The sequence below is a fragment of the Triturus cristatus genome, chromosome 3_1, assembly GCF_964204655.1.
Source record: "Triturus cristatus chromosome 3_1, aTriCri1.1, whole genome shotgun sequence".
Lineage (NCBI taxonomy): Eukaryota > Metazoa > Chordata > Amphibia > Caudata > Salamandridae > Triturus > Triturus cristatus.
In genome coordinates, this window is record NC_140583.1 from 19,163,798 (window position 1) to 19,190,842 (window position 27,045).

The 27,045-nt window shown below is 50.5% G+C and overlaps 1 protein-coding gene across 2 annotated transcripts in view; it reads left to right on the top strand.

Annotated features, from left to right (window-relative positions):
• Positions 1 to 1,370: 1,370 nt before the first annotated feature.
• ARFGAP2 (ARF GTPase activating protein 2) overlaps positions 1,371 to 27,045 on the top strand; it is a 142,484-nt gene continuing 116,809 nt past the window's right edge. For both annotated transcript variants that reach the window (XM_085646629.1, XM_085646630.1), the window contains exons 1-3: positions 1,371 to 1,518; positions 21,987 to 22,105; positions 23,951 to 24,023. In XM_085646629.1, the coding sequence (XP_085502755.1) occupies positions 1,447 to 1,518; positions 21,987 to 22,105; positions 23,951 to 24,023 (264 nt within the window). In that variant the 5' untranslated portion in view covers positions 1,371 to 1,446. The remainder of the gene's footprint in view (positions 1,519 to 21,986; positions 22,106 to 23,950; positions 24,024 to 27,045) is intronic.

Below are 27,045 nucleotides of genomic sequence, written 5' to 3' on the forward strand. Positions count from 1 at the left end.
TAAGGAACCGACAGACTGCAGGACTAAGGAGAGCGGAGAGAGAAGAGACCAAAAGCAATGCAGCTGGAGACAGAGCAGAGCGAAAGTACAAACTATAGGTGTGGGTGGGAGTGCGGCCGAGAGCACACATAGCGTTTCCCCTGCGGGAGCGAGCAGGGACAGCATCTGTTTGAAAGTTAATTACAAACAGATGTTGCCAAAGCTCGCTCACGCAAGGGAATCGCCGCACGCGTTGCCATTGAAAGCAATGCAAAGCGTGCACGTTTTTGGCAGAAAAAGCTAATCGATTCCTAAAGGTCTCCTCTAGGCGAGACCTAAAAATTATCGTATTGCGACTCGCGGCTCCCAATCTTTATTGGAGGTGCACCCAAAGCGAATGTGGGTGATTCCTCTGCTGATGGAAAGATGGCTCCAACCGAAAAAAATGTAACTGGATTGATTCTGCATGACGCTCCCGAGAAGTGGGTCTGTTGGTTGTGTTGCTTTCCTGGTCGCCAATTTGTAAACATAACCCATACAGAGGAAAAAGGTGTTGTTTAGTATTTGTTAAGCAGCAACACAACTGTGCCTCCTCCTTGTCCCTTAGAATTACCAGGTACCTTATTTCTACATGGTCTGTGACCAGGAACCTCCAAGTGAGAGGATGTGGTCCATCGGCTGCGCTGCCACCTCTGTTGCAGGAAACCAGGGTTCGAGCCTCGAGGTCGCGTCCACATCCTGTGATTCTGGGCAAATGACTTAATTTCCCCGTGCCTGAATGTGTAATGTAAATACGGTGCTGTGTAAAGCGCTCCAATACCTTCGGGTCAAGTTCGTGCTATATAAATATGCAACCCAAAAAAAAAAAAAGGGCCTACACTCCTCAAGTGAGTAGGCGACACATCAGGTCCCTTTTCTTACCACACGCTCATCTCAGATCCCTTGCACGGTGCACCTCATTGGCGCCCAGCGAAATCGCCACTCACTGCAGCCCATTTTTAGACCAATCCGAGTCAGAAGCCGGGCCGGAGCTCATGGAAGCTCCACCCTCATTGGTATGCCCGCAGTAAAGGTATGATTTTAGCTCTGCCCATTTACTTCGGAAGTGACGTCCCCTCATCTAACAGGCTATTTGCACATCACAAACGACAAGGCAACTACCATGATGCAACGGGTTCCAACGCAGGGTCCCTTGGAATTGTGTTTGTCAGCAAGCGAACTTGCGTCTACAACGGAAAGTAATTAACGAGCTGAAGGTAACTGACGAGCTTCAGCCCTTAAGAGTGCCCCCTGCGCCGCACGTGGCGCAGTGGAACATTTCTCTTCATCCGCCTCAATCCTTGGTGCCCAATCCAAGATGGCGTCCACCCGTTGCCGTGGTCAGAGCGGAAGGATGCCGTCGCAGTCCGTCGTCGCTGTCGTCAGTCTCAGTGAACGGTGTCGGTGCCTGCTGGGAGCTGAGCAGAGATGGCCACCGAGCCGAGTAAGACCGAGATCCAGAGCGTTCTGAAGCGGCTGCGGGCGGCGCCCACCAACCGGGTGAGGAGGGGGCCCTGAGGGTGGAGCGGGACAGGGACCGATACCCAGGAGAGACCGGGCTCTGCAGGTGCAGGGGAGAAAGGCTGGGGGAGATAGAAGAGGGTCACTACCTGGGGAGGAGGGGGCCTTTCGGGGGAGGGGGTGACACCCAGGAGTGACAGGGCTCGACACCCAGGAGTGACAGGGCTCGACACCCAGGAGTGACAGGGCTCAGCAGGGGCAGAGGAGGAGGGCTGGGGGTCACTACGGAGGGGGGGGGGGGGAGGAGGGTTGAAAGGCTTGACACCCAGAAGTGGCAGGGCTCTGCAGGGAGAGGTGGGCTGGCGGAGATAGAGGAAGGTCACTACTTTGGGAGGAGGGGGCCCTTTGTGGGAGGGGGGACAAGGGAGTGACACCCAGGAGTGACAGGGCGTGACACCCAGGAGTGACAGGGCTCTGCAGGTGCAGGGGAGGAGGGCTGGGGGAGATAAAGGGTCACTACCTGGGGAGGAGGGACGCGGGAGTGACACCTAGGAGTGACAGGGCTCTGCAGGGGGACTTAGAGGAGGTTCATTACCTGGGGAGGAGGGGGCACTTTAGGGGGACGGGTGACAGGGCGTGATACCCAGGAGTGACGGAGCTCTGCAGGGGAACGAGGGCTAGGGGCGTCAGAGGGTCACTACCTGGGGAGGGGGGGGCACGGAACGACACCCATGAGTGACAGGGTTCTGCAGGGGAAGGAGGGCTTGGGGCACACGAGGGTCCCCCCCTGGGGACACAGGGGCCCTGTGGGGGAGGGGGTCAAGGAGCGACACCCAGGAGTTACAGGGCTCTGCAGGGGGAGGAGGGCTGAGGAGGAAGAGATGGGTCACTACCTGGTGAGGAGGGGGCCCTGCGAGGGAGGGGGGGCAGGGAGCGACACCCAGGAGTGACAGGGCTTTGCAGGGGGCGAGGGCTGGGGGGAGATAGGGCTATGCAGGGGGCGAGGGCTGGGGGGAGATAGAGTGTCACAACCTGGGGAGGTGGGGGCCCTACGGGGGGATGGCTGTAGAGGGAGTTTGAGGGCTCTGCAGAGAAAGGGAGGACAATGGGAGAGAAGAGGGTCACTACCTGAGGAGGAGTAGGCCCTGTGGGTGAGGTGTGACAGAGCGTGACACCCAGGAGTGACAGGGATCTGCAGGGTAAGGAGGGCTAGGGGCGTCGGAGGGTCACTACCTGGCGACGAAGGGGCCTTGCAGGGGAGGGGGAACAGGGAGCAACATCCAGGAGAGAGAGAGCTCTGCAGGGGAGGAGGGCCGGGGGCTGGGGTGATAGAGGAGCGACACTACTTGAGGAGGAGGGTGCCCTGCAGGGGAGGGGTGAGGTGACGGGGAACGACGCACAGGAGTGACAGGGCTTTGCAGGTCCAGGGAAAGGAGGGTGGGGGTTATGAGAGGAGTGTCACTACCTGGATAGGAGGGGGCCCAGAGGAAGGTGCTGTGTGGGAGATGAAGGGCAGTAAAGGGGTGCCAGGGCTCTGCAGGTGCAGGGAAGGGCGGGGGGACAGAAGGGGTTTACTACCAGGAGAGGAGCGATGGGGAGCGACACCTAGGAGATGCAGGGCTCTGCGGGTGCAGGCTGGGGGGAGGGATGAGGGGTCTGTGAGGGCGGGGCTCTGAGGGAGTAAAGGAGTGCCATACTCTACAAGTGCAGGAGAAGGCTGGCTGGGAGAGAGAGCGCGAGGAGCGGGTATTGGGGAGGAGGGCTGTGTGGGAGATGGAGGGCATTAAAGGAGTGACATGGTGGAGGAGAAGGAGGGATTCGGAAGAAAGGGGAGGGTCACTGCCAAAGGAGGGGGCACAGGGTGAGAGGCAGCACTGGGAGGGCCTATGTTGGTGAAGCACCAGGTGGGAGGCAGCAGTGGGTGGAGTGGTCTGGGGGGCTGTGAGGAGGAAGAAGGGGCAGCAAAGGAGTGCCAGGGCACCACAGATGGAGGGCTGTTAGAGAGTAGTGTTACCACTGGGCGGGTGGAGGAGGGCACAAAGTAGGAAGGGACTCTGGTTGGGGGGCTGTGTGGATGAAGAAGGGGCAGTAAAGGAGTTCCAAAGCTCGTCAGGTCAGCTCCCCCCCCCACCCCTCCTGGATATTGTGGCATGGATTAGCATATTTTGCGGCACAAATATAAACATTTTGCGGCATTTTATTTTGCTATTTGTGTGTATTTTTATCAAGTTTGTGAGGAACTGGATAAAAATAAATGCCGCCTGGGCCCACCATGTGCCCTGTGAGTGGCAGGCCCTAAACATTTCAAACAAGCATTGGAAATGCAATAGGTCTCACATTTGCTTGAGTTAGAGCTATCGGCGTTGTAAAGGTCTTTTACCCATGTGTTAGCCATGTTAGCATGGAGGAGTCTAGTTTATCGGAATTAACCAGACAAATCGCTCCACCAACTAAGAACGGCCATGCACTAAAACTCCTCCATGCTAAAAAGTTACGTATCTTCCAGCCGGATGTCATCAATGTATTAAAAACTGGAGAAAATTCATTTGTGGAACAAGACTATACTGAGAAATACTGAAACGTTTTTCTACATTAAACAAAACCCTTTTGTAGAACTTAAGTCTCTGTTTGGGCCTCGTTTGTTTATTGATCAATTTGTATAGTATTGTGGTATTCCTTTTTGGTTATGTCTGTATGAGTAATCACACTAATAACCATTTTTATAGAACCTACTACTGAGTCTAGAAAAATGTTAATGCTGTTCCTTGGAAGAGAGAGTCCGATAATAAGGGAATGTCAGATAATAAGGGAATATAAACCAACCTGACCAGAATGGTTCAAAGTTGGGAATCCATTTAGTTGGTTTATAATACCCTCACACACCTGGTAGGGGTCATGCTTCATCATCAGGCTGCTCCTTGTTAGGTCGGCGGTGCAATACCCGACGGGCTCCCTATAGTAGGGGCACTTTAACGAAGATCTTTTACCAACAGCCGTAAGATGATGTGGGGGTGAGGGGTCTATTGTGTGTAGATGAAAGTGTTTGAAGTGAATCTAAAATAGGGTTGGGAGTACCAGCGACGATAACTTTAATCAAGGGGCCTTATACCCTAGGTAAAAAAAGTGATATAAGGCGCTCAGCTGAGTATTATGTCTCTAGTTACGACGCTCTTATAGGTGAGAGGTCAACATGTTTCTTGCCGTCTGGCTCATGTGCGGGCGATTCGTCAGGACCATAAACCGTTTGAAACTATCTACAACAAAAAAATTAACTAGTGTGGCTGCACACTCGCAACACCATTTGACTCACTAGTCAGATACCTGGTAGTGCTGGAACTACCCTAAGTTGTGAACTAACCAGGCATCACAGTACCCGGTAGGTTTCAACACGAGGAGTTCCTCATGTATGTTGTGCATGTAGCACGTCTCAAGGGGACCTACCCTCTACTACCGGGACAGAGTTCTTTAGCGTCCACAAGAAATCTTGTTAATGATCTAAGACTTAGGCAAGATTAAGGAAAAACGTAAAGTTCCTTGAAGCTGGTTCATAAATAAGGCTCTCTGTGTTTTCTGTTTTACTGATTTTTACAGATAAATACAGTAGAAAAACATTTATTTTCTTGTCTGTATTTATTTCTAAATGTGAATAAAATGGAAATTGGATTGCTTTTTTTGAGTAATTCTAAATACTGTCTGCTATGAATATCAGGCCAATAATGTGTGGACTGATAGGTAAGGGAGTTAAAAAAATAATTTTAGTAAAAAGGCTTAAATAGCAGTAGATATGCACAAGGATAATACTGAGATTTGCATATTTTTATATAAGTGCATTGATTTATCTTCTGTGGGTGTTCATAGCTTTGAAACCTCACATGTATTCAAGCCTGAGTGCATGTGTATAAGTTAAATAAATGTAGAAATATACTACTTTCACATACTTTTTTTGCAAAACCCAAAATAAATATGGATAAAGACTGATAAAAGTAGCAATAAAAATATGGGTAAATAAAGACGTAAATGTCAAAAAAAAAAATACCATAAAACTGGGAGCCCACTATTTTCACTAACCTATGTTATAAGGATCGTAACCCCTGACCTGCAGGTACCACAATAAATCTATAGCTGAAGCAGTAACCCCTTGAGACATCTACATAAAATACATTCAAATTTGCTGAGTGATAGCAGCATATTCCAACGCTGGAATGAACAAGCATTGGCATAGCCAATAGGTCTCGCTTTTGGGACCTTATAAGTATTTAGTTATGCAGCACAATACCCTTGGTGCAGCAACATCAACCGTTGCATGGCTAAACACTTATAAGGTCCCAAAGTTGATACCTATTGGCTATGCCAATGCTTATCTTATAGAACAGTAGCATTTAAACATTTGATTATCCACTTCAGGGGTAATGAGCAATCTCAAAATATTTCTCCCTGCTTGATTCTCTGTGGTTTCCCAGAGGTGCAAGACCAGCTCATATAGTCTTTGAATACTTTCATGTAGCACAAAATAAATGTTACTCTGTGCTGCCTGTGCCGCTTTCTGTAACTCTTAGAAATGTTTGAAGACCTAAGTCATAACGATTGTTGTATTGTTTTTGGCTTTGGTTACTTCCATGGCTTTAGACATTATTTCCTTCATTTTCACAAGAGCACTTGTAACACTTAACAGACAGTCTTAATCATTCAACCTATCAAACAAGCATTTATAAAGCACAGTAACTCACCTGTGAGGATCTTAAGGTGCTAAAGTTGCCAACTGCTTCGTGCTGATCTGTTAAATCGAGCAGCCAGCCATTGAGCCCTTTCCTGAATTGCCGGAGGATGAGACGGTCCTGAGGTGCAGGCAAAGGTGCCAGGTATGATATGGAGGCCCTCCACTGTTGCTTTGGTGGATCCTGGGGGTGTCTACAATGGAGAAGGACACTGTGTGGTTTGTATTGCCAGTAGTTTCTTCAGGAGGCATGCAGCGATTCCTACACAGTGTGTTCCCAAAGTCCAGCCTGCTAGTATAGAGTGCCTGAGTGATGGTCCTTCTAGTGTTGACTGGGAGCCACCTGAAGATCTTGCTGAGCATGTGTAGGGTGTAAAAGCAGGAGGATGAGACTGAGTTTACCTGTTTCTTCATGGATAGCTTGCTGTTCCTTCATGGATAGCTTGCTGTTCAAGATGATGCCGAGTTCTTGGGGGTGGTCTGTCGGGCGGGGGATGGGCCAAGCAAGTTCAGCAGGCCACCATGTGTCATTCCATGATGAAGTGTTGTCCCCAAAGTTGTTCTTCATCAAGTTGGTGACTGTGAGAAAGTGCCATCTTTCTTGCATGGTATGCCCCCACTTTTGGCTGAATGCACTTTGACTGAGTGTGCCCTGGACGCCTGCCAATCAGGTGCCCAGGGCCTATGTTCCTTCCCTAAAACACAAATTGGCAAACCCTGGCTACATGTCAGCCCCTGGTAAATGGTACCCTAGGTACCCAGGGCCTTGTGACCAGGGAAGGCCTTTAAGGGCTGCATCACTCATTGTGCCACCCTTGGAGGCCCTGTACCCTTACACACACAAACTACCCTTGCAGACTGAGTGTCTGGGTACAAGACAAAACAGAGAGTCGACATGGCACACATCCCTGTATGCCATGCCCACCACCTACACTGCCATGGCATACATCAGCCACCCCTCTAGCTGGGTGCCCTATGCCAATGGTGTGGGCGCAGGAGCCCTGTGCCCCTACAGTACCCAGGTCCATTCCTGGGCACTAAGTGCAGTGCTGCCATTTAATAGTATATGGTGCTGGGAGCTCATCAAACACTAACTCCACAGCACCATAATGGCAACACTGAAGACTGAGAAGTTTGGTATCCAACTTCTCAGCACATTAAACCCACACTGATGCCAGTGTGGGATTTAATGTACCAAGCACCCCAGAGGGCATCTTAGAGATGCCCCCTGAAACCTAACCTACAATCCACGTCTGTTCTGAAGCTGCCTAGGCTGCCACACAGCAAACATGTTGCTGGACCCCTGGGTAGGAGAGCCCCTGCTCTGCTGGGCCTGCAACAATGCACATCCTGGGCGAGGTGCTAAATCTCCTCCCCCAGGATGGACAGGGGGAAGCTTCAAACGCATGCCGCCTCTGTGAGCTTCCCCAGGCCACTGCAACCCCCCCACTCTGGCGGGAAGCTTGGCCGGAAACCCCAAATAAGGACAGGGGAGGCGAGGTGAAGCACATCTCCGGGCTCTCGCCATCTTGAAGATGGGAGGCCCTACCCTATCAGGATTAGGCTACTGCCCCCCTCCCACAGGAGAGAGGCAGAATAGGGGGTGTACCCACTCCAGGACAGGGACCCATTTTTACCTTAGTGTTGGAAAACGAGGCAGTATCCTGCACAAATAACATGACTACATTTGTCCTTCACTGGGAACCAAACACCCAATTGTAGCGCCTGACTCTCAGAGGGCAGCGTTGCAGAGCAGTCTGAGGCTTACTCAAGGGAGGTGGTGTGGGCTAGTAATCGCCATTTGCAGGTGTGCAGAAATAACACTCAATAATTGATTGTCCAGTCTGTACTTTGCTTTATAAAAATAAGGGTACATTTATTAAACCGGTCAAACAACAAAAGAGTGAATCCTGGATCCAACAATTAAATTTTAGCATATGGGTCGTGACCTCACTGCGTGATTACGTCGTTTGAACCCATACGCTGTTTAGTCACTTAACGTTCTAGTCTTTCAGCTCTTAGAGCGGTGCGGCGCCCCATACGTCATCACACCTGCACGTATCTCCTCCCATTGTCATCTCAGTACAGTTACTTTATTATTCCTTTCGTTTGAGTAGCTTAATACCCTTCGAGTCTCTGGAGGGTGCAGACAGGTTCCAGGCGGACAGTGGACTTTGACGAAGTAAGTTGCTTCTCACTGGTTGCTCTTACGGCAGAAGCAGTAACTTTGTTTGAAGCGGAATGCTTTGTTTATTTCTTCCTTTTATCCCGGTACCTAGTGTGTGACTACAAGTCCCGTCCCCCACCAGACCTCATGTTGCAAGTTGCACTTGTGCTGCACGTAAGCTCCCATCTTTCTAAACTTCTTTTGGAGTATGAATGGCCCTGTGGTTTTTTTTTCTTCCTTGCTTGCATCATGTCTGCCTCCGCCTCCTCTATTCAGCATAATCCGAGTTTTTGTCGATGGCTTTACTAAATCAAAATTTTTGTTGTTAAATACCTCGATTCGATAGAGACTACGTTTGAGTTCTTCTGTCTAACACAATAGTGACTTCTTCATTTCTTATTCGTAAGGATGTTTCTGTTGTGTTTGTGGCTGAATTTTGGCACAACCTCACGCAGTGAAACTGCAAATCACTATACTTAAGCATAATTGTACCACTGTTCATTTGAGAGCACTTTCCATGGTTTGCATGCGAATGTGTTAAGTACACACCAACAATTGGAGCATGCCCTTTTTACCATCATATGTATTGTGAATTATTATGTTCGACTGTCTCTTTTCTTTGTTCCAACAGAGAATAAAGCTTTCAAAAATCTTGATTGCCATTCGGGAACCGTGAGTTTAAACGGTCCCTGACTACACAGGTTAGGGTGCGCCTTAGCTTGCGTATACCGCCGTGTTAGTCCCTCTAGGTCCTGATGAATGCTTTGTGAATAACCTTTTGAAGCAGAAACATGTTGACCCCTCTCACTTATATTTAGGATGCAACTGGCCTATTATAACCAGTCTTTACGCATCCCACACTCATTTTAACTGTGTCCAGTTTTCCACCCCAAAAAATTTTTCTGGATAAAATTGTGACACCTTTTTAACTTCACTTTACACATTGTCACTACCATTGCACTGTCTTTCCAAAAGATCCAGCTCCGCTGTAATTTAGGCGTCGCAGCACACCAGAGGGGCATTCGGCCTCTCTGGTGGGAACCCAATGATGAAGCATGTCACCAACTAGGTTGGTGAGTGAGGGTTCTTTTAAAACGCAGTGAGCACAACACTTTCTCTTTTATGCTAAAATTTAATTGTTGGATCCAGGATTCACTCTTTTGTTGTTTGACCGATATAATCCAGGGGGATTAAGAGTGGCTCCCATAGCTTCCCTCCCTCTCTTGTTGTTGATCTACATTTATTAAACACCCACTACTCAATACTATGCACCAATTTACAAATATACATAAGCTGTTGGAATTACTCTGTGACATTGCATAACCTCTCCACCCCTCCTGCAGAGGTGGTGGGGTCTAGTACCACCACTCCCATGTATGCACATCATCTTGCCCCCAATGCAGTTAGTTGAACATAACCTGGAGCAAGGGCCCTGCGTACTGGCACCATCCCAGTGGCGAACCACCTCACTATCTCAACAAGCATTTAAAATAGGTAACCCTGCCTTGGTGACACATAACCCTGACTGACCATTTCCTACTGACCATGAAGTATACACCTCTACATCTTATGGGCTAGCAGTCTGGGTTCTTCACCTAAGCGCAGCAGCAAGAATACATGTTTAAGCATCACTTTAGATTGACTGTACTCATCACATTTGTTGATCATTTGAATGCGTTGCAATTACAGCCCCTAAAGGCATCACAGATGAAATCACAGGATTACACATATACAGCCAGACACACTAGTAGGAATGTCTGACAACATAACACCCCTTTGCTTATGACATCACCTTGCACATGTACTTCTCATTGCACATGTGACTTTCAGTCTTTCTAAAAGAAATAACCGTTAGTAAATGCATTTCTGGTACAATTACACCTCTTCACCTCCAGGGGATGCCCTTCTCCAGACATCCCCAACTCAGCCTTTCAACCCATGGCACACTTCTCAATCCTCCTCTAGCTGTAGAACAACAGTTCCAGCCCAAGAGGAGTTAAAATGCTGGCAGAGCCCTTAAGGGGTTATTCTTTTCAAGTCCCCAGGAGACTTAGGGAGGGACTTTTCTTCATGGTGCTGGGGGAGACTGCGCTGCTCCTGCAGCTCCCCCTGCACCCTTGTACATGTGAAGTGGTGACCCCGTCCTCCTGGGGCCACAGCAAGCCAAGAAAACGCTGTTTGCCCATGCAGGCCGGTCCTGGCCTGCTAGGCATTATGGGACCTTGTGCATACGAGAGCAGCGGCTCCCCCGCTGCTCTGGGGAGAGCCGCGATGCCTTTGCTGCTGGCGCTTCGCTCTGCGTTACGTCCTCGGTGGCGGGCTCGGTCCCACCCGGACCCTCAGGTGGGTGCTTCCTTGTGGCTAAGGGAGCCCACCCCTGGCTGCTCATCCTGCTGTGGGGGCCCAGTCCCACCCGGACCCCTCATCAGGTAAGGTGGCTCGGGAAGCCCACCACCGGCCATTTCGGCCGGCTCTCTAGCCGGCCTGCACCTCCATGTGCGGCCTCGGGAGCCGGCACATCACTGCTGGTCTGCCCGCTCCCGCAGGCAGACATGCCGACTTCCGCTGGCCCGGCGAGGGTCTGTGGGAGTGCGATAGCACTCCCCCCTTCTCCACCGCATCACTCGGGGGCTCGGAGTTGAGTATCCCGGGGCCCTGGGGGCCCTCTTCACAGGGAGCGCAACGGCGCTCCCTAACTTGGAATCGGGGTTGGTGTCCCGGGTCCCTTAAGACCTCTTCGCGGGGGCGCGATGTTGTTCCCCGCCTGCTTCCCTCTTCGGCGGGGGCCAGAGTGGGCTCCTGGCCGCTTTGCAGGGCATTTTCACAGGGAGCACGACGGCGCTCCCCGGCTTCCCTTCTGCTGGGGGCAGCCCCGGGACCTGACCCACCCCGGGGGCATAGTTGAGACCGGTGGCGGAGCCCCACGCACCTCATCGGTCCACTGAGGGGGTCAACGGTCGCCTACCTTCTGGGGGGCAAATCTCGGCCCCCAAGTGGCCGATTTTTCACAATTTTCACCTCTTCTTGCTCCTCTTGGCCAGCCCCAGCCACTGGGAACACTCCTTCGCCCTCCTGGTCTCAAGGAGGGTGCATTTGGCAGGGAGCTGTCTTCACTGGCTCCCTGCGCCCGCCTTTCACCTGGCTCTCCTCCTGGGCCTCTCTTCTCCCTGCGCAGAGGCCCCTGCTTCTGCGCACTGGTCCTGGTCTCTTCTCCTGGTGCTGTTCAGGGTTCTGGTGCAGTCAGGGGGTTCCTCCTTCCAGCTTCCCATTGCGCCATGCTCCAGCACCCTCTGCCCCAACAGACCACACCACAGAGAGAGCTCCTCTTCCTGTGCAAGTTCTTTTAAGAAGTTGGGGAGGGGGTTGGCAGGAAGTCTCTGTTTGCCCTATCACACAGCGACACATCCCTTCTTTGCCCCTGCTCCCTCCTTCCTGCCCAGGCCTCTGGGTTGGTTCAAGATTACGTCTTCCAGGGTCTCCTGCCACATGGTCTCTGAAAGTGCCCCCCTCACTCCCTCCCCTCCCTGGTTCAGCCTGGTGCCTGGCACCCAGTGATAGCTGCTGATGGATGAGCCTGTAGCCCCACCCATCTTCTCTTCGTGGAGAGGAGGTCTTCGCTCTGGGAAGAAAGGTCATCAACCCAGGCTTCTGAGGTTAGCCCCCAGCCAGGGCCTGGTTATGGCTGACTCAGAGAAATATGACAGTTCTGGATGACAGAAAAGCAGTACAAATATGACTTTGGACTCTGCAGAATACTTCTTCTCACACCCGTTACAGTGGACTTCAGTGCATGTCTGGAATCTGTAGGCCTTAGGGAAGTTAATCTAGCCCATGGGCTCCACATCCCCATAAGGGAATAATGAAGTGAAAAACACAGTAAAACACTGACTTTCCCTGGCATGTTTCCTCCCAGTGTATAAAGCCTATTCCATGTCACCACCCCATTCTGCATAAGTCCTGCCACACTAGTCTTATCTGCACCTGCTCCATGGCTGCCCACCTACATGTGTGCACAGGCATGTACACATGTGTCTGCATGTAACCAGCCCGGTGTCCCTTACTCCAGCTGCTGCGCAGTGTCCTGGTCAAGCCAGGGGGACACCAGTAAAATTCCCATGCTGTCTCCATCCTGAGTTCACTGTGGGCGAGTCACAACTTATGAGGCTCCCCCACAGTAAAAGCTCAACACTTGGGTGCTCAAAAAGCGAAATATCCGGACGGCCCATAGTGTCAGAACCACCTTCTAACACGCCACGCCCAGCTGGTTCCTACAGGGAAGAAGTAGCCACTCTACATGGATACACTTCCCTTAGTCAGCAATAACTAGTTATAAGGGGTTCTGACCAGACCCCACCTTACTCACCATTTATCCGCTCAGACCACCTACGTCTCCCATCCATGAAATCTCAACCCATGACAAAGATCCTAGACTACCCTCAGAACCTTCCGGGCTCTAGGCTAGATTCCTCCAGGTCACTCATGGACTCAGCCTAATTAGGCTCACCTTTGCCCTTGGGCATGCAACACTAGGCCTACCACTTCTCTGGACAAGGGTACAGTGCCTCAGCACCGATGCGGTCTTCTGGGATAGGTCTACATCCCATCGCCTGGGTCAATAGCTGGTCTGCCTTCCGGAGTTTGTTCCAACCAGTACCCTCTCTCCGTTTGGTCCTTGCACCCCAAAGATGCAACCTCACCCTCGGCCTGCCGCTGGGGTCATTCTGCTGCCACCACCCTTTCGGGATGACTGTCTTCCCTGAAGAAAGCACAACCACTCATGCTTTTCCCTCACAGAAAAGCTCCTCTGGCCACTGGCCTGACTCCCAGAATAGGACCTCAGACCGGCCTCACTACCACACTGGCCGTGCCAGGGAGGAACACTGAGGGTGCCCCGTCAGACATCCTACAGCTCATTCCCTCCGTCAGTAGTCCCACACGGAAACTACCCCGGGAACCTAGACCCCTTCCTTGTCCTCCGCTGGGAGAACAGGGGCAGATGCACCCTTCCCTCCGAGAGGCGCGTTCTCCTCCCGGAGTACCCTTAGAGAGCCTGTGGGCCCCAAATTAGCTACACCCAGGCCCACCTCTCATGGCTCTCCCCGGTCTTCCTGCAGCGCCTTGGGAGACCGTCCAGGGACCCACAGGATCCCTGGATGGCCAGTACCACCCCCTCTGAAGAGCAGGGTCCCTTCACTTAAGATAGGCCCCACCTGCCTTCAGGGTAGTACTACCACACTCATCCAGGGGCCATAAAGATCCCGGTTAGGCCTGCAGCACACCTTTGGGGAACCCAGGGTCCCTTCACTTAAGATGGGCCCCACCTGTGTCCAGGGTGGTACTACCTTGCAGAAGTCCACCTCCTCCATCGAGCTGGGGCACACCCTCATGCTTCCGGTCCTGGGATAAAAGTCCCCTAGCACCTACCTGACTGGTCACCGGCCAGGCATCGCCCCAGCCACCACCTCAGGCTCACCACACAAGCTCCAGGGTGACATCCTAGCTCGAGAACTACCCCACCTTTGGAGCTACCCATCACCATGGGCCACCCCAAGGGTAACCACCTACCGGACCCTGACACCTCAGGGTCTGCCACTAACCCTTCACCTGGAAACCAGGGAGTATATCACCCCACTCAGATCTCCACTGGGTTAGTTACCTAGTGTACCTAGGGGTACCACTACACACCATCACTCAAACTACCCTCCTATGGGGCCACCCACTACCAGGGGCCACCCCTGGGTTGCTCACCTCCCCACCAGTTAACCTGGGGGGGCCTGCCAGACACCCAACTCTCCCACACCCTCCTCCCACCATAGGAAGAGTTCCTTGGAGTCCCCCACCATGGGAACCCCTGGGGCGTTACTACCCGGGGTAAAGAAACCTCCTGCCCCACCCTTCCAGGGCTTTTGACCTGCGCCAATGGCAAGAAACCTTTCAGCGGGGGAAGGGTATCTGGGGCCCCTTCTGTGGACACCCTCCCTGCCCTTAAAAAGCACGGGAATCTCACAGGACCCCCTACCTCTCCTGTCCCCCATAAAAATCAATCCACCCCTATCGGTTATGTAGGTATCAGTTGCTGTCCCTATCTCTTGAGGAGACACCCTCCTCATGCAGGTGTAGTGTTAGGGTTCAAAGGTGTACTATATGGCTTGGATCATGTGTATGCAATCATTTCCTGGAAAGCACCATCCCTCCAGCACATGATAATCAACATAACTCAGTCCTATCAATACAGTTTACATTTAAACCATAATATCTTCACATGACTCATATGCGCGGGGCTTTCCTTTCCCATACTTTTAGTTCACATAACCAGAACTTTGAACCCTTCCCAGAGCCTTGCGCTCTTCCATTTGCTCATTGCTGCATAGATAATGTGTGGCAAAACTGGACTTATCAAATGCCATAAATGCGCACCAGAATGGGATACTGTGTTTCCCTCCGCTAGACACCAGTGTGGGAAAACGAGGCAGTATCTGTGAGGCCTGCACAAATAACATAACTACATTTGTCCTTCCCTGGGAACCAAACACCCAATTGTAGTGCCTGATTCTCAGAGGGTAGTGTTGCAGAGCAGTCTGAGGCTTACTCAAGAAGGGTGGTGCGTGCTAGTAATCGCCATTTGCAGGTGCGCAGAAATAACACTTAATAATCGATTGTCCAGTCTGTATTTGCTTTATATAAGTAAGAGTACATTTATTAAACACACACACTACTCAATACTATGCACCAATTTACAAATCTACATAAGCTGTTGGAATTACTTTGTGACATTGCATAACATCTCCACATCTCCCGCAGGGGAGGTGGTGTCTAGTACCACCATTCCCATGTATGCACGTCATCTTGCCCCCAATGCAGTTAGTTGAACATAGCCTGGAGCGAGGGCCCTTCACACTGGCACCATCCCAGTGGTGACCCACCTCACAATCTCAACAATCATTTAAAATAGGTAACCCTGCCTTGGTGACACATAACCCTGACTGACCATTTCCTACTGACCATGAAGTATACACCTCTACATCTTATGGGCTAGCAGTCTGGGTTCTTCACCTAAGCGCAGCAGCAAGAATACATGTTTAAGCATCACTTTAGATTGACTGTACTCATCACATTTGTTGATCATTTCAATGTGTTGCAATTACAGCCCCTAAAGGCATCACAGATGAAATCACAGGTTTACACATATACAGCCAGACACCCTAGCAGGACTGTCTGGCAACATAACCCCCTCTTTGCTTATGACATCACCTTGCACAGGTACTTCTCATTACACATGTGACTTTCAGTCCCTCTAAAAGAAATAACAGTTAGTAAATGCATTTCTGGTGCAATTACATCTCTTCACCTCCAGGGGATGCCCTTCCCCAGACACCCCCAACTCAGCCTTTCAACCCATGGCGCACTTCTCAATCCTCCTCTAGCTGTAGAACAACAGTTCCAGCCCAAGAGGAGTTAAATTGTTGGCAGAGCCCTTGAGGGGTTATGGTTATTCCCCAGGAGACTTAGGGAGGGACTTTTCTTCATGGTGCTCGGAGAGCTGTGCTGCCTTTGCTGCTGGCACTTCGCGGAACGTTACTTCCTCCGCAGGGGGCCCGGTCCCACCCGGACCCCCAGGTGGGTGCTTCCTTGTGGCTCAGGGAGCCCCCCACCCACCCCCCTCTTCACCGCATCACTCGGGGGCCCGGAGTTTGGGATCCTGGGCCCCCTGGGGACCATCTTCAAGGGGAGCGCGATGGCGCTCCCTGATTTGTAATCGGGGTTGGGCTCCCAGGCCATCTTCGCAGGCCAGGGTGGGCTCCTGGCACCCTGTGCTCTGCTTCACGGGGAACGTGACGGCGCTTCCCGACTTTGATTCAGGGCCAGCGGATGGGGTCCCGGGCCCCTTAAGACCTCTTCGTGGGGGGAGCCACGTCGCTCCCCGCCCGCCTTCCTCTTCGAGAGGGGCCAGGGTGGGCTCCTGACCCCTTGCAGGGCATTTTCACGAAGAGCGCTACGGCGCTCCCTGGCTTTCCTTCTGCTAGGGGCAGCCCCCAGGACCTGACCCACCCTGGGGGCATAGTTGAGACCGGCGGCAGAGCCCCATGCGCTTCGTCGGTCTACTGAGGGGGTCGAAGGTCGCCTACCTTCTGGGGGGCATATCTCAGCCCCCAGGATGGCCGATTTTCACAATATTCGCCTTTTCTTGCTCCTCTTGGCCAGCCCCAGCCACTGGGAACACACTCCTTCTCCCTCCTGGTCTCAAGGAGGGTGCATTTGGCAGGGAGCTGTCTTCACTGGCGCCCTGCGACAGCCTTTCGCCTGGCTCTCCTACTGGGCCTCTCTTCTCCCTGTGCAGAGGCCCCTGCTTCTGCGCACTGGTCCTGTTCTCTTTTCCTGGCGCTGTTCAGGGTTCTGGTGCAGTCAGGGGGTTTCTCCTTCCAACTGCCCATTGCTCCAGCGCACACTGCCTCCGCAGACCACACCCCAGAGTAAGAGCTCCTCTTCCTGTGCAAGTTCTTTTAAGAAGTTGGGGAGGGGGCTGGCAGGAAGTCTCTGTTTGCCCTATCACACAGAGACACATTATTTCTCTGCCCCTTCTCCCTCCTTCCTGCCCAGGCCTCTGGGTTGGTTCAAGATGGTGTCGCCAAGGGTCTCCTGCCACATGGTCTCTGAAAGCCCCTTCCCCCCCCTCGCTGCCTTCCCTCCCTGGTGCAGCCTGGTGTCTGGCACCCAGTGATAGCTGCTGATGGATGAGCCTGTAGCCCCACCCATCTTCTCTTCGTGGAGAGGAGGTCTTCGCTCTGGGAAGAAAGGTCATCAATACAGGCTACTGAGATCAGCCCCCAACCAGGGCCTGGTTATGGCTGACTCGGAGAAATGACAGTTCTGGATGACACAAAAGCAGTACAAATATGACTTTGGACTCTGCAGAATACTTCTTCTCACACCCGTTACAGTGGACATTAGTGCATGTCTGGAATCTGTAGGCCTTAGGGATGTTAATCTAGCCCATGGGCTCCACATCCCCATAAGGAAATAATGAAGTGAAAAACACAGTAAAACACACTGACTTTCCCTGGCATGTTTCTTCCCAGTGTATAGAGCCTACTCCATGTCACCACCCCATTTTGCATAAGTCCTGCCACACCAGTCTATCTGCACCTGCTACTTGGCTGTGAACGCTAGGAATCTCCCCTGCGCAGCCCCTATATATGTGCACACGCATGTACACATGTCTGCTTGTAACCATCCCGGTGTCCCTTACTCCAGCTGCTGTGCAGTGGCCTGTTCAAGCCAGGGGGACACCAGTAAAATCCCCATGCAGTCTCTTTAATTATGAGTTCTCTGTGGGTGAGTCCCAACTTATGAGGCTCCCCCACAGTAAAAGCTCAACAATTAGGTGCTCAAAAAAGCGAAAAATCCGGGCGGCCCATAGTGTCAGAACCACCTTCTAACACTTAGTTTTTGTAAAAGATTAGAAATGTATTTTTATACCACGCAGTGTGTGTTTATTTGCTGGTGTTTTCGCTGTAATTTGTGTTAATCGTTTTCTTCCGTGTGTTACTCGGTTTCGACTACAGCAGACTTCTTTGTTGTCTAAGAAGAAAACGTCTTAACAGTAATTGCACTAATTACTTTGATATTTATGATTCACGAGCTCCTATTTGCACAAATTCAGATGTAATTTGAATCATGAATTTTATTTTTTCTCAATTTGAAAGTTTTCCAAGACAAACTAGTGCTTTTGCAAATTTTGGCAGGAATGGGAAGAAGGGGAAAAATGAAAAAGCTTTCGCATTTCAGCCCCTTTACGTGCTGTGAATTACCAGTTCTTTTAAATAATAAGGCTGCAAACTTTCACGAAAGTGAAAGCTAATGAGACAAGTGGCGGCAAAAGTGAAAGCAGCTGCAGCGTCCCGCGAATGGTGCGTGCGCCCTCGTGGAAAATCTGACACAACAGATGGCACAGTGCACGCCGCTGCTCGTAACTGCAAGCCGTAGGCCTTTTAACACGCAAGAGCGTCAGAGCGATTCCAAGAGCTCGTTTTACTAGTCAGCGCATGCGCGCTGCGCTAGGCTCGACCTAAAAAATAATGAATGAGTGAGAGTAGTGTGCATTGGAATAAGTGAATTGCTGATCCTCGGCATGCCAGTGACGCGATTTGTCCATAAGCTCCATGGAGGCTGCCCACCTGCCCAGAGCAGTGGCGGCTGGTGAAATTAAAAAAGCGGTAGACTGTAATTACCTTAATTGGTTTTGCATGAGTGCAGTTAATTATGTTTGGTAATTATGTTCTCTTTTCTGTGCAACCCCAAAAATAAATCAATTTAAAAGAAGCTGTCTCTAGGTCACACCTAAAAATCATGATAACCAGTTCCTGGTAAAAGAACTCTATCATTTACACTTGTCCCAATCGTTTGAATCTTCTCAAAGGCTCTCTTTATTGAGAGCGGTCATATAATGTACAGAAAAAAATCTTCCTGCCTGACTGTACAGCAATCTTATATCCTTGAGAATGGCCTTCTACCCAAGTCCTGCTTGATGATGTTACTGTAGTACTGAGGTATGCTACAATTACTGGTTAAACCAGTCTTATTTTATAACTTTACGCGATTCATTTGTAAAAATATTAACAAGGAAACAAAATTATTTAAAAGGGTGGTGTAACAAAAAATGTCAGTTTGGATAGAACCTGAAAGCTGGAGACGGTATTGTCTATTGCTGATTCAAGGAAAAAGAAATCTGTTGACTAGATGAGAACTTTTTTGTTCACTTTCCTTCATTATAGATATAGACCGACTTTGGAAAGACTAGCACGCTCAAGGTTCCGAAGGGAGATGCAAAGCGTTTAACAAAACCTCAAAATAAATAAATGGTCCGCATTATCGATCAAATTCCAATTACATCTAATGCATTTTATTTTATTTCGTTTTTTTCACCTGCACCATGTCATAATACTGCATATTAACGGTTAGATAAAATGGTCATCACCGAGAAGCTGTAAGCAAATAAAATGCGCATTACACATTTAAATCTTCAAAATAACAGCTATTAAAAACCATGCGCTTGAACACAGCATAACATTAATTCTTTGTGAAATCTTTCGCTAAGTTGCATTTTGATTACAAAGTTTGAAACCTTCAAAAACCATGACGTCAAAGCTAGAGACTCTTTAAAGTTTGACGCTACTAGTTAATGCTTCTGGTTACTAGCTTTGGGTGACGAGATGGCATACAGCAGTCCGCCTTGATGCCAGGACCGGAGCACTCGCCGCATGTAGTGGCACATGCAACGCGCTGCCATAAGCAGGGATACTGCTGATTTGCGCTTCTGTTGCGATTCTAGTCACTGCTGATTGAATATTAGAAAGGGCTGGGGTTGAATGTTAGAAAGGGCTGTGGAGGAGTCAGTAGCTCCATGTGCCCGATGGGCATTTCTCAAGCCACTGATGTTTGCCAAAGATACTACAAGACATTTACTGAGCACAGTGATAGCAGCGTGCAGTGCATACAAAGCTGCTTTGTGTTGCACTGCACAACTGTATTTGCATTGGTCTTGTAGTGCAGTGAGCACTGCGCAGGTACTCTGGGCCACTGAACCCCTGAGCGGCTTTTCACTCCCCTTCTGACTGCCGGCACCATAATCTAGCTTTGCAACTGGGGTTAAGAGGCTCATCCGTCTTAATTACTTGGTGAGAACTACACTGCCAGCACAATGATTCCTAGAGTGGCTTCACATGCAGACGAGCTGTTTATTTTGTGGACTGGGATGAGTGAATTATAGGACCAAAAGTTAGAAGTCGAAGAACATTTTTGCTGTTACTGTCACAACACATTATCTTGTGGTTCATCCCCACACTGCTATGTGACCGAGAACCAGACAAGTGCCTACCTTGCAGTGTATAAAAGCTACCAGGAGCCACCAGGCACCACTGCCTATCTCACCTCCATTTGCCTGCAGTGTAGATACTTGATGACCTCCCAGGCTGACTCTAGGCACTGCTGTGGAAGATAGACGGCGCTGCAGTAAAGGCCAAACTTCCAGGTGAGGGTCCATCTGCTGAAGACTCCTACATGCTCTGTTCCTCAGCCTGCTCCTTCTCAGAAGCGTGGATGCGTGCACCCAAAGTGAAGGCTCCCAAGCGGACCCGTTTCCATAGGCCTTCACTGATGGGGATGCAGTGGCCCAAGGTGCATAGACAACCGGACTTGAAGCCAACAAATCAGAGCACTAGGGTAACTGAGTTCTTCAGTATCTTCTCTTTACAAATGGCTGCTGAAGCCTAGGCGCGAAAGAATGGTAAATTATGGCGCTTAAAGGCGGCGGAGCTTAAAAGAATGCAGCCATCTTGGAGTCCAGCTCTCTGGCACCCCGTCATTCATTATCGATTTAAATAATGCCCATTAACCTGCTCCAGGTTGTTTTTAATTGGATCATCTCTGTAAACCAAGTGCAGGATACAGTATTGGACAGATGACGTGTAGACTAGATCGCTTATCTGATGTGTTCTGGGGCTGCGTTGCAGATCAGATCACGTGCCTTTTGCCTCACTGTATCCTCTATAGTTTGCGGAGTCACATCTGTGCAGCAACATACCGTGTGTTATGCGCATACGAACGGCGTTGAATAATTCATTATTTGGCTTGTCTTTATATTGCTCCCACACAGCCCACTGGTCTGAATCATCGTGTCTTAAAACGTTGTTTTCTGGTTTGCACACAGCCTAATTTGTTCTTTTTCTCCATGCTTTCTGTACCCGCTGAAGAGTGTTCCGTTGTGTTGATTGAAGGGCAGAGAATCTCCACTGATTCTCATGTTCCCAGCGACCTGGCCAGGGTCTGGTACAGTTTAAGCTTTAAGTTTTGGACGCACTAAGCTAATGTTTGTGCACCAGACATTCTAAGTTGCTGGGAATCGGATTAGAAAACGCTGGCCCCATCTCAGAAGGGCACGAAGCTAGAGCCTGTGCAGATACTCTCTAAAAGTCATTGTGTAGCTGAGGTGTGTATCCTGTAGTGTGGGGTAGAGATCTATTAATTGTGTAGAGCCTACCTCCTCTGTGGTTGCGTGTGATGGAGTGAGGGCTGGTATCTAAAGGTTGCTGTGTAGCCGAGGTGTGCGTCCTGCTGTGTGGGGCAGAGATCTAGTAATTGTGTGGAGCCTACCTCCTGTGTGGTTGTGTGATAGGGTGAACATGTGGTATCTAAGCGGCCTTGTGTAGCTGAGGTGTGCATCCTGCAGTGTGGGGCAGAGATCTATTAATTGTGTAGAGCTTACCTCCTCTGTGGCTGTGTGTGTGTGGTGCGGTGAACGGTTGGTTTCTAAAAGTTTTTGTGTAGCTGAGGTGTGCTTGCGTTTTTTAAAATTTGTATACTAAAGTAAGGAATTGTGTACCTTTTTAGTACTTCAGTATAAAATATGGGGTTTTAGCATGTTTTAAATGGTCATTCGCACCCATGGCAGAATGAGCATAGGCGATGCATTTTGTTTTTGTTTGCTCTTCCATGGTACACCTCCGTAGCTCCATAAGATTTGTGAAACAAAACAATGAAAGCCTCATGGCTTATTGCTGTAAACTTGTAGCGTACCCCTTTGTGCTAGACCGTTGGGTCCTTTAACAGGGTTTTTTCCTTCCTCTCCAGGCCTGCTTCGACTGTAATGCCAAGAACCCCAGCTGGGCAAGTATTCCCTATGGAGTTTTCTTGTGCATCGACTGTTCCGGGATCCACCGCTCTCTTGGTGTCCATCTCAGCTTCATCAGGTTTGTGAGCAGAGAACAAGGCCTCTCGCCCTTGGTTCGTCAATGTTAATGTCAGAAAAGGGGTCCCTTCCTTGGCATTATCAGTGGTGGAGAAAAAGGCGCTCCATCGCCATCGTACGTTTTGTGTAGGGAAGGAGTGGGGCTCCACTAGCATAAGTCATGTTTGAGGTAGAGAAAGGGTGGCTTTCTCATAACATTCATTATTAGTGTCTGAGAAAGTGTGCTCCTGCCAACAAGCATTGGTACATATTATCAGAAGAAAAGTGAGCCATTCCCCACCATCATTTGATGGTGGCAGCCGGGAGGGGATGGGTTCTGCGTATAGTTCAATATCTGTGTCGGAGATGGGAGCTTCCACCGCATCGTTGGATATTGGCAACTACAAATGGTTTGCTACCGAGCATCATTAGATACTGGCGGCAAGAAAGCGATTGCAATCTCACATCATTCAGTCTCTGTGGCACAGAAGGGGCTGCTCCCCTTCATTCAGTCTCTGTGGCACAGAAGGGGCTGCTCCCCTTCATTCAGTCTCTGTGGCAGAGAAGGGGCTGCTCCCCTTGTATCATCAGAAATTGGCCTCGTAGGTGGTGTTTCCCCATATTATCCATAGTCAGTCCTAGAGAAGGAGGCGTTCCCTCGATCATTGGGCATCCAATAAAGCAAACAGCACCAAATGCACCACTCAGCTTGTATAATTCAAATAAGTCCAAATCATTAAGGTTGTTCTTTTTCAAAAAACTTCTTCTTTATTATGCAGTTTATCATGCAATCTTTAAAACTTCCAAAAACAGCCAAAGCGGCCGCTTTGGCTGTTTTTTGAAGTTTTAAAGATTGCATGATAAACTGCATAATAAAGAAGAAGTTTTTTGAAAAAGAACAACCTGAATGATTTGGACTTATTTGAATTATACAAGCTGAGTGGTGCATTTGGTGCTGTTTTCTTATATGTATATTCCAATAATAGGAACGGCATTGTGCTGGCGGGTGCTAACCAAAATTGCACACTCATGGTGAACGAAATTTTTCACCAATAGATATATTGAGTTATTCTTAAATCCGGTGCTGTCTTAGTGGGATACCGCTAGCTTTGTTTATTTTATTTATGCATCCAATAAAGCGTTGCGTCCCTGGCAGCATAGAAGGGCTTGCTTTTCTGGCATGTGAAACCGTGGCCATTTAAATATATAAATATAGGATCTCTGAAAGTGCTGTGGCTTGAGGCTCACCAGTGCTCCTATAATTCACTGGCAGATAGATGTGTGCTCATGGTTCCTGAATCTTGGGAAAAACATATCCTTTCTAGAGCATCAATAGCCATTGTAGGGGCAACGGCTGATGGTGCTCGAGGCTTCTGCAGTGCAACCGGTTGTAAACAACCAGTGGAGTCTGTAGCGCATCAGCAACCGTGCCGTAGACATCTCCTTTAGCCCACTGGCTGTGAAAGCAGCAGTGGCATCTATAAATGGCCACCTGAGGAAGGGGTTGTTTGCTCCTGTCGCCACTACTGCAGAGAGAGCATTATCCGCTTCTACAGCTACGCTGCATCTGCCTGATGTACGAGTTGCTGACTGCATGCGTGCTGGCCTACTCTCTAATATAGGAGCAATCTACAGGGCTCGCTTAGGAAAGAGGGAGAAATGATGAGCAGTGAAGATGTAAGACCGCTCTGTGGAATAGCTTGGCTTGTTTATGATAACCCTCTTTGGTTCTGATTGTTTCCCACTGTCATTTTGTTGAGACCCACAGGCTTTCTAATACTGGATGTGAGGAGCACCCACTTGTATCCCTCTGTAAACCTTTGCTCTTTCTCACACATGACGCTGACTTGTTTTACTTCCCGTCCAGGTCGACGGAGCTCGATTCCAACTGGAGCTGGTTTCAGCTGCGATGTATGCAGGTCGGAGGCAATGCCAATGCGGTAAGAAAGCACTGCCATTGGGCTAAGGCATGGGTACTCGCACTCTCCCAGGTGCCATAAGTGTGGTCTGTGATGTGCCAGAGTGTCACACTCATGCCAATAGGGTAGCAGTGGGGCTTTGTGGTGGAGAGGGGACTGTAAGGGGAAGTGAAGCATGTGCACGGTAACGGCCTCTTAGTTCACTTTTGTCATTGTTGACTGGGTAGGAGATGGCATTACCGTTTTCACATCCATTTTTGAAAACTAACACTTAAAACAAGAAATGCTTCTCAAATCACTGATGTAAGCTGATGTACTAAGGTGAAACACTTCTGCATGTTAGTGGAATGAGCCGTTTTCTATTTTGAAGGGACTTTATCATATTTTTACACGTTTGTTGCAAGATTTCTTAAATGAATGGGGTCCTAAAATTAAGTGGTGCAGGGCCTTATTGGCTTCTTTTCTTTTACTTGAGTTGGTGCTTAATTAAAGGCTTGCCCATTCATTCAACATCTTACTGCGTGTTAGTGCTCTCTCAAGTAAACAGCAGCCCAGTGCCGTCCTTAAGCAGAAGGCTGCATGTGAAGGCCAGGAGGGCCTCAAGCAGCCCAGTGCCGTCCTTAAGCAGGAGGCTGCATGTGAAGACCAGGAGGGCCTCAAGCAGTCCAGTGCTGTCCTTAAGCAGGAGGCTGCATGTGAAGACCAGGAGGGCCTCAAGCAGCCCAGTGCCGTCCTTAAGCAGGAGGCTGCATGTGAAGGCCAGGAGGGCCTCAAGCAGCCCAGTGCCGTCCTTAAGCAGGAGGCTCTATGTGAAGGCCAGGAGGGCCTCAAGCAGCCCAGTGCCGTCCTTAAGCAGAAGGCTGCATGTGAAGGCCAGGAGGGCATCAAGCAGCCCAGTGCCGTCCTTAAGCAGGAGGCTGCATGTGAAGGCCTGGAGGGCCTCAAGCAGCCCAGTGCCGTCCTTTAGCAGGAGGCTGCATGTGAAGGCCAGGAGGGCCTCTAGCAGCCAAGTGCCGTCCTTAAGCAGGAGGCTCTATGTGAAGGCCAGGAGGGTCTCAAGCAGCCCAGTGCCGTCCTTAAGCAGGAGGCTCTATGTGAAGGCCAGGAGGGCCTCAAGCAGCCCGGTGCCGTCCTTAAGCAGGAGGCTGCATGTGAAGGCCAGGAGGGCCTCAAGCAGCCCGGTGCTGTCCTTAAACAGGAGGCTGCATGTGAAGGCCAGGAGGGCCTCAAGCAGCCCAGTGCTGTCCTTAAGCAGGAGGCTGCATGTGAAGGCCAGGAGGGCCTCAAGCAGCCCGGTGCTGTCCTTAAGCAGGAGGCTCTATGTGAAGGCCAGGAGGGCCTCAAGCAGCCCAGTGCCGTCCTTAAGCAGGAGGCTCTATGTGAAGGCCAGGAGGGCCTCAAGCAGCCCGGTGCCGTCCTTAAGCAGGAGGCTGCATGTGAAGGCCAGGAGGGCCTCAAGCAGCCCGTTGCTGTCCTTAAACAGGAGGCTGCATGTGAAGGCCAGGAGGGCCTCAAGCAGCCCAGTGCTGTCCTTAAGCAGGAGGCTGCATGTGAAGGCCAGGAGGGCCTCTAGCAGCCCAGTGCCGTCCTTAAGCAGGAGGCTCTATGTGAAGGCCAGGAGGGCCTCTAGCAGCCCAGTGCCGTCCTTAAGCAGGAGGCTGCATGTGAAGGCCAGGAGGGCCTCAAGCAGCCCAGTGCCGTCCTTAAGCAGGAGGCTGCATGTGAAGGCCAGGAGGGCCTCAAGCAGCCCAGTGCCGTCCTTAAGCAGGAGGCTGCATGTGAAGCCCAGGAGGGCCTCTAGCAGCCCAGTGCCGTCCTTAAGCAGGAGGCAGCATGTGAAGGCCAGGAGGGCCTCAAGCAGCCCAGTGCCGTCCTTAAGCAGGAGGCTGCATGTGAAGGCCAGGAGGGCCTCAAGCAGCCCAGTGCCGTCCTTAAGCAGGAGGCTGCATGTGAAGGCCAGGAGGGCCTCAAGCAGCCCAGTGCCGTCCTTAAGCAGGAGGCTGCATGTGAAGCCCAGGAGGGCCTCTAGCAGCCCAGTGCCGTCCTTAAGCAGGAGGCAGCATGTGAAGGCCAGGAGGGCCTCAAGCAGCCCGGTGCCGTCCTTAAGCAGGAGGCTGCATGTGAAGGCCAGGAGGGCCTCAAGCAGCCCAGTGCCGTCCTTAAGCAGGAGGCTGCATGTGAAGGCCAGGAGGGCCTCAAGCAGCCCAGTGCCGTCCTTAAGCAGGAGGCTGCATGTGAAGGCCAGGAGGGCCTCAAGCAGCCCAGTGCCGTCCTTAAGCAGGAGGCTGCATGTGAAGGCCAGGAGGGCCTCAAGCAGCCCAGTGCCGTCCTTAAGCAGAAGGCTGCATGTGAAGGCCAGGAGGGCCTCAAGCAGCCCAGTGCCGTCCTTAAGCAGGAGGCTGCATGTGAAGGCCAGGAGGGCCTCAAGCAGCCCAGTGCCGTACTCTTGAGTATCACTGGGCTGAGGTAAGTAGGATTCTGAGGGGGCAGTCAGTGGAGTTCACAGAAGTGTCTTTAGGTCGCCTTGTGTTTAGGGAGGCAATGCTTTCCTTCTGTTTTGTCTTTCTCTCTTCCTTTCCCTTATTCTTTGTTCCTTTCTTGCTTACTCTTTCTCTTTCTTCGATTTCTTTTTATTTTTGCTTTCCTGTTCTTGTCTCATTTGTCCTCTCCTTGTTTTCTTTCCATGTCTTCTTACTGGCTTCCCTTGTTCTCTTTTCACGTCTTCTTACTGGCTTCCCTTGTTTTCTCACCTTGTTTTCTTTTCTTCTCCCCCTTTTTCTTTCTTTTTCTCCTATGCTTTATTCATTTGTCTTTGTCTCTACTTACTTCCTCTTTCTCTGCCTCTTTATTATCCTTTCCCTTGCTTCTCTTCGGTTTCCTTTCTTTCAGCGTTGTTTCCATTCGCTTATCTCCTTCATTCATACTTTCCTTGTTTCTCACCTTCCTTCTTTCTCTTGCTTTTCTCCTTGCGTCCTACGTTGCTGCTTTTAATTTCTTTTATTCCTCCGTTCATTCCTTTCTCTCAGACTTTACATTCCCCTCC